This window comes from Vitis riparia, chromosome 18, assembly GCF_004353265.1.
Source record: "Vitis riparia cultivar Riparia Gloire de Montpellier isolate 1030 chromosome 18, EGFV_Vit.rip_1.0, whole genome shotgun sequence".
NCBI lineage: Eukaryota > Viridiplantae > Streptophyta > Magnoliopsida > Vitales > Vitaceae > Vitis > Vitis riparia.
Window position 1 is genome coordinate 7147310 of NC_048448.1, and position 6655 is coordinate 7153964.

General features: G+C 37.0%; 1 protein-coding gene across 1 annotated transcript; it reads right to left on the reverse strand.

Annotated features, from left to right (window-relative positions):
* Positions 1–4823: 4823 nt before the first annotated feature.
* On the reverse strand, positions 4824–5695 carry LOC117907457 (basic leucine zipper 4). The gene has a single exon (XM_034821004.1). It carries the CDS (start codon positions 5565–5567, stop codon positions 5172–5174), a length of 396 nt encoding a protein of 131 aa, XP_034676895.1. The 5' UTR covers positions 5568–5695; the 3' UTR covers positions 4824–5171.
* Positions 5696–6655: the final 960 nt, after the last annotated feature.

The following is a 6655-nucleotide window of genomic DNA, read 5'->3' on the forward strand; positions in this document are numbered from 1 at the left end:
GACAGAGCATTTTCTTTCATCGGTACCTAATGCTGATGTGGAGTTTGTGAGATGCTATACTAGGGCATTCATCCTACAATTGATTGAAGGTTTTCTTTTTGCAGATAAATCGAACAATATGGTACATTTAATGTTTTTACCACTACTTGAGGATTTTGGAGTTACTGATACTTATAGTTGGGTTAGTGTTTGCCTAGCATAGCTATATCAAGAGATGTGTCGAGCATCCTGTATTGATGCACATGATGTATCGGGTCCTCTCATTTTGTTACAGTTATGGATATAGGATAAATTTTCCTTTATAGCACATATGCACTTACATTTGGCCCTACATGATTGAGTACTGCCACAACCACCTTTAAACATGCGGTATGTATTTAACCTTAGTTATAGCATATGTAAACACATATATACATAAATAAACAATTATACAAAATTTTAATATATATTCTTTTTGTAGTTGGAGAGATGAGTTTTGTATTACTTTGACGCCTATGCATGTGTTGTTATCTCAATATAAGTATCTACTTGATCGACTTATGCCAGAGTAGGTGAGAAATTCATTATTTTGAATAATTTTTTTAAACAATTTGTAATCAAAATATTATTAAATAATGTGAGTCATATTTCAAATTTAATTGCAGATTATATGGAAGCCATACACTGATGATATCATCTCTACACTCTCAGATTACTGTACTATTGCCTCTGACTTGTGGTTAACTATTTCACTCCTTATCTGTTTCCACATAGTGGAGTGACATAGACCTGATTGTGTTTTAAGGTAGTTTGGGCCACTACAACATATTCTTGAGCAGTGTGATACAAAGTTGTGATTACATAAATATGATTTGAGGGGTCGACATGATTTGGATTGAATGAGTATTCATCAGCACTATATTCAAAGGTGGGAGACTAGGTACGATCATCTTGCTAGAGCTGAGGCAACAACTACTTCTTACGGGTATAACCACCCATATATAGTATGGTATCGTTCTATCACTCATTTTTTTCTTACTTCACATGGATCTTCATGGGAGATAGTGGTAATTACAATGTCTTTTTATTTATTATTCTATTTTTTTCTAATTAAAAAAACATCTAACTTTTTATTATTAATTCTTATAAAATCACAATTTGCAGTATATACATCTATGGACTGGTCCAAATTCTTCGAATATAGGTCATCGTGATGAAATTCATCAATTATGTGCAACCACTTTAGAGGTTATACATGAAGCTGATAGGTTGTTTATTCTCCCTAATATCGTTAATTCAGAAAGATGATCATCGGATGAGGATGTAGTGATAAGAGATGATGGGGTACGAACTAGAGGTGGTGGGGTACGGACTAGAGGTGGTGGGATACGGACTAGAGGTGGTGGGGTACAGACCAGATGTGGTGGGGTACGAACCAAAGGTGGTGGGGTGCGGACTAGAGGTGGAGGTGTTCGAACTAGATGTGGAGGTGTACGAACACGTGGATACCATATTTCTGATGATCCACACTTCCTTATTGATGATGCATCGCTAGATTTTCCATCATCATTGCCTCTACAACATACTGCCTTCACTTTTTCTACATCACTTGACTAGTCACTACCTCATTCATCAGTTCCATCCATTGATGAGGGGGTGATTCAGGAAGATGTTGGGACATCATTCATCTAGGAGCTACTACATTCTTATATTGATGTGCCTTCTTTTCATATACTTATGTTATCTATTATTATTTTGGAAATCGTCTTTTCAATAAACGATTTCTCATATAAAAAATGAAATTTTAGAAATCATGTATTGGAAATACGATTTTTTTATAATTTTTTTAAAAGTTCATAAATCGTCTTTTGAAGAGATGATTTTTCACTTAAAATTTATTTTCTTTTTCTTATTTGGACAAAACTATGGTATATTTAAAATTATTTTTTCTACTACCATAATTATTTTTTAAAGTTGTTGTACTCGTATAAAAAATCTCACACCTATACACCTACACAAACTCATTTCAGAAGGCATCTTGACAGTGTCAGATCTGAGTTAGGCCAAAACTTTTGACACAATTTGTTTCCCTCAACAAGCATGTGCATGTACAAGTTCCCCTTTTCCTGCTTTGGGAAATCTTAGTCAGAGACTCAGAATAGAATTTCCCCCTCTATCTTCCACACAAAAACTAAAAATTACAAGGTAACAAACATGTTCATGATACCAAAGCATATCATACCCCGGTGTTACTCTAATTGCATGGCTGCGTTCAAGTAAATACATACATCGATCCAAGTTTTTTTAATATCTGAGTGATTTGTTCTTTTAGTATTTGGGATGCGTTCGGTTTTTATGATTATTCCTTGACGAACTTGTAAGAAGTAATTAAGCACATGCGTATAACCTTTTAAGGAGGGTTCCAAGAACTTGCAAATGAAGAAAGCGACTTCTGAGGCAAGTGCACCACAGATACACCTTTATTTTTAGAGTACTGCAACACGCTCACCGCGAGGGAAGGTACCAGTGGACGATTCGAGTTACGTGATGGAGTGCCATATGATGCTAAGCGTCTTCTCCCAATTAGTCGGCCCTGTCCGTATGAGTATCTGAATTACCATGCTTTGCATCTTCCCCTCAATATCTTTTTCTACTTTTTAATATCTTCTTTTTCTTCTTTTTGACAAGTTATACTTTGGTTGATTTGATGGGGCTACAGATCTCAACCCGTTCCTTGCATCTACATCACAAAGGTCCCATCCTTTAGGGCTTTCCTTGCATATAGCTCTTCAAACTTTTAAGAAGATGGGAGATGTACGTTCCTGCGAATGTACTCCTAGCCAAGCAACTCAAACACCCGGTTTTAAAATCTGAACTGCTGGGCCATGCTAAGTGGTCTGTGAGTAAAACTAATGTCATTATTAGAGGGAGCCTTCAGTCAATTGCATGTGCCGCTTTAAATATTAGTTTAACCTCTTCAAAGTGAGTCAAAATGAATTCCAAATAGGAATATCTAGTTCAGTTTTGTTAGGGTTTTAGCTTAATTTGAGTTGATCTATAAATTGTCAGACGATTACTTTGTGGTTTAAACTTGTGGGTTAAGTTAGTAGATGCCATCAGGTAGGGTATTATCTCAGCCAAGTATCAAATGAGTAGATGAAGATTTTAGTTTAGGTTAACTTCATGTATGCAGTTGACCGTTCACCTAATTTTATAAGCTTTTGATCATAGCTTAGCAAGTATGTATGGTTTGAGATGATATATGTGAAAATATAAGAATGATATTTGTAATTTACTATAATTTATATTAATCCAATGGTAAAAGAAGTAACATTTAATTATTTTTTGATAAAACTTAATACTTATCACTTAATAACTTAAGTTAAATTGTTTTTAAGTTGTTAACTTTAAACTATTTTTTATTTTTAATGTTAAATTATTTGATAAAATTAACTTATATTTATTTTAAATAATCAAAGTTAATATATTTATCCCTATTAATTTTAAGTAATAAATTTTATTTACTAAATATTCATATTTAAAGCTTTAAATTTAAAATAAATTAATTATTTTGACTTAATATTTAAAATTATTTTGATTTGACTTAATATATTAAGTTATTTTATTAAACATTTTTAATCTTCTTAATTATTTAAAAATTTATTTATCATACCTTCTTGATATATCCCAAAAGGAGTTAAGCTTTGATTAAGTCACTTCAGAGGCTCCAACTTGGATTACATCCAAATTAAGCCCTGGCCAACTTTAAGTATCTGCAGCATGAAGTAAACGTTGTACGAGTTAGCCTATGGGGATGGCACGCCCATAGAATGGAGATGTGCACTACATAGAAGAGAATCCCCGCACAGCATCTTACCTATCATCAAGAATTAATTTAAATACACATCGAAGTCGTCTACTGAACCGCATTAAAATTTCGCTATCAGTCATGGTGGCAGTGATGAGACAAGATTTCTTTCTTCTATTGGGACGGCATCCAGACGCCCACCATCTACCTTTCCATCCATGGCCGCCATTCTTTAGAATTTTGGAACGTCAAAATAAAGCATCTTTCAAAGAAAAATTGTGAAGGATCCTCAGCCCTCCGCCTGGAAAGCGTCGACAACTGATTTGAAATAAATTTTAATTAATGTAAAAAAAAGAAAAAAAGGTGGAATGAAAGAAATCAAATGAGTTTTTTCATATTAAAAATACGAAATGCGAATCGTGTGCTAGAATGTTATAAATTTAATATTGAAATCAGGTGGCTTGGTAAGTTTTAAGGAGGAATGCTGAAAAGTCAAAGAAAGAAATAGATGGATGGAACAGACTACAGAGTAGGTGAGAAAACCCGAGAAATTTTCAAATGTTAGCGCCCCCCCACCCCCCGCTTTAAGACTAAAGGACGTGGAGGCACCACATGGCTGGCTGAGATGCTGACTGGTATGGGTCCAGATGCACCTGGCATTCACCTCATTCAGATGGCGACTGGACTTAGGATTACTCTTCGCATTTAGCCATGCATTTCAATATCTAATCATCAGTTAACATCAACTTAAATCTACTTTTGGGATACTGTCTTCTGCCGACATTAGACCAGTCAAATAAATTTATTTCTCCCAAAGAAAAAGAAGGCAACAGAAACTTGGTCCTCTTGGGAATATACCAATATACCATACAGCAGAATCAAATCAAAGAGAGAGAGAGTGGTCCAAGTAATTGATAGATTGGATTCATCTGGTTTTCAGAGCCATCTTAGAAAATTGGACATCTCTGATGGAAAAGGCCCTCAGCCCTGGCAGACTATTTCCAAACAAAAACGGTTGCACAACAAGCCACATCGATTTGCGCTTTTCATAATGTTTCAAACTTTTGAACTAAAACTCATTGATTTGCACGTGGGTCCATACATGATATCAAGACACTTAGCCACATCGCTACAAAAGGATGGAGTTTTAAGATGCTTTACTACTCCTAATATTCAGATTCCCTCCATGATTATCCAATATAGAAATGGATAAACAAGACACTGGTTTCACTGATTCACCTTTCTTTATATATTTACAGAGATCACTGTTGAGCTAAATAATACTACTAAACTTCAGAGATCTCAAGGGATCAGTGAGAGAGAGATAGTCCTCTAGTTTCCACATTAATTAATGCCCAATAATTTTGTTCAGGTTTAACGTAAATTATTGGAGCTGCATGGTGACCAAAATCCGATATAAGTCGTAAAGTTTGGTCCTGAGAGCCAAATATTCGTATGTCAGCCGCTCGTTATCTCTCCCTACTAGGTGGCACTGATGCGTAACTGAGCCCAACCGGTGCTTGTACTCTCGGTTCTGGACAAGCAACCGGTTCACCTCGTTCGAAAGGTTTTCTAAATGCTTCTTCTTTCTCCAACGAGACCGCCGAGCTGACTCCCTGTTCGATATCATTCGTTTTCGCTTCCGCTCATCAGTCGAACAAACCGGTGGGTTGGTATCCTCGGAACCGGACTGCGAAGCGACCTGGTGGTCGGTTTCGAAAACAGACAGAAGTTCCTGAATTTCGGTTTCATCGAGAACTGGGAATTGGAAATCCAGCATTTTCCCGGAAATAGAACTAGCAGAGAAGAAAAAGTGGGGCTGAGAAGAGAGAGGGAGAGAGAGAGGCAGGGGGAAGAAGGAAGGAGAAAGGGAAGGAAGGAATTGCAGGGACGGGGTATTTATGGATAAGTGGGGGAGACAAGTGGGGTCAGGAGCAAGGGTATTTTGGTCTAGAAGAGTGTTAATAGTATTAGATATGTTGGGAAAGCTTTATCTGTGCATGGTGGTAGCTGGTGGGGGTGTAGCTTTTTCTTCCTCCTTTTGCTTTTATTTGTTTTCTTGTTTTTTTAAAAACAATCTGCTTTTGGAGAGGGAGGGAGTGTGGGGCCGACAGGAGATTAGCTTAATCACGAAGAATCAAACAAAAATGCATAAAACAACAGAAGAGAGTAGAGTGTGAGCAGCCCAAGTCACGTGGGAGGTGGGGGAAAGTTTGGTGGAACCAATGGAATGGAACCACGCTTCTGTACATAGCCGTCTGCCAAGGGAAACAAAAGAAAGGGCTTTGAATGGTTACTGCTGATTCACTATCCGGTCTATTCCTGCGAAACAGAGATCAAAGATGACAAACCATGCTCTGTGGAAATGGTTTCTCTCGGGCCACTCTGCCAACTCACGAAAATGAAATTTCATGACTCACATTTTCTACATTTTGCATTTAAAAAGTACTTTATTTTTTTAATTTAATTTTTTTGGCTCCCAGAGGTGGGATGGTTTGGCTCCAAAGTTTGCACCCACGTTGCGTATGTATTTGAATAAGAGAGAATATTTGTGGGCAGGTTTCCTAGTTAGAATTCTTAAGTGTTCCTCTTGGTTGGCGGGTAGTATCTGTTTTGGCATCACACCAACTTCTTCCAAGCCAATCTAGTGGAGACCAACATGCATGCTTACCTTCTGCTACCAAATTGAATAAAGCGGACAGGGTATCCAGTTATCCTCCTTACCTTTTGTGTTTGTTTCAACATGGTTATAGGCTTCATGTGCTTGCAGAGATTTAATATTAGCTCGGCGGGAGCCTTTTCGAAATTCTCCATCATTAACCACCTTCATCATCCCCTCAACGGCGCCCTTTTGCTTGGATGCCCAAC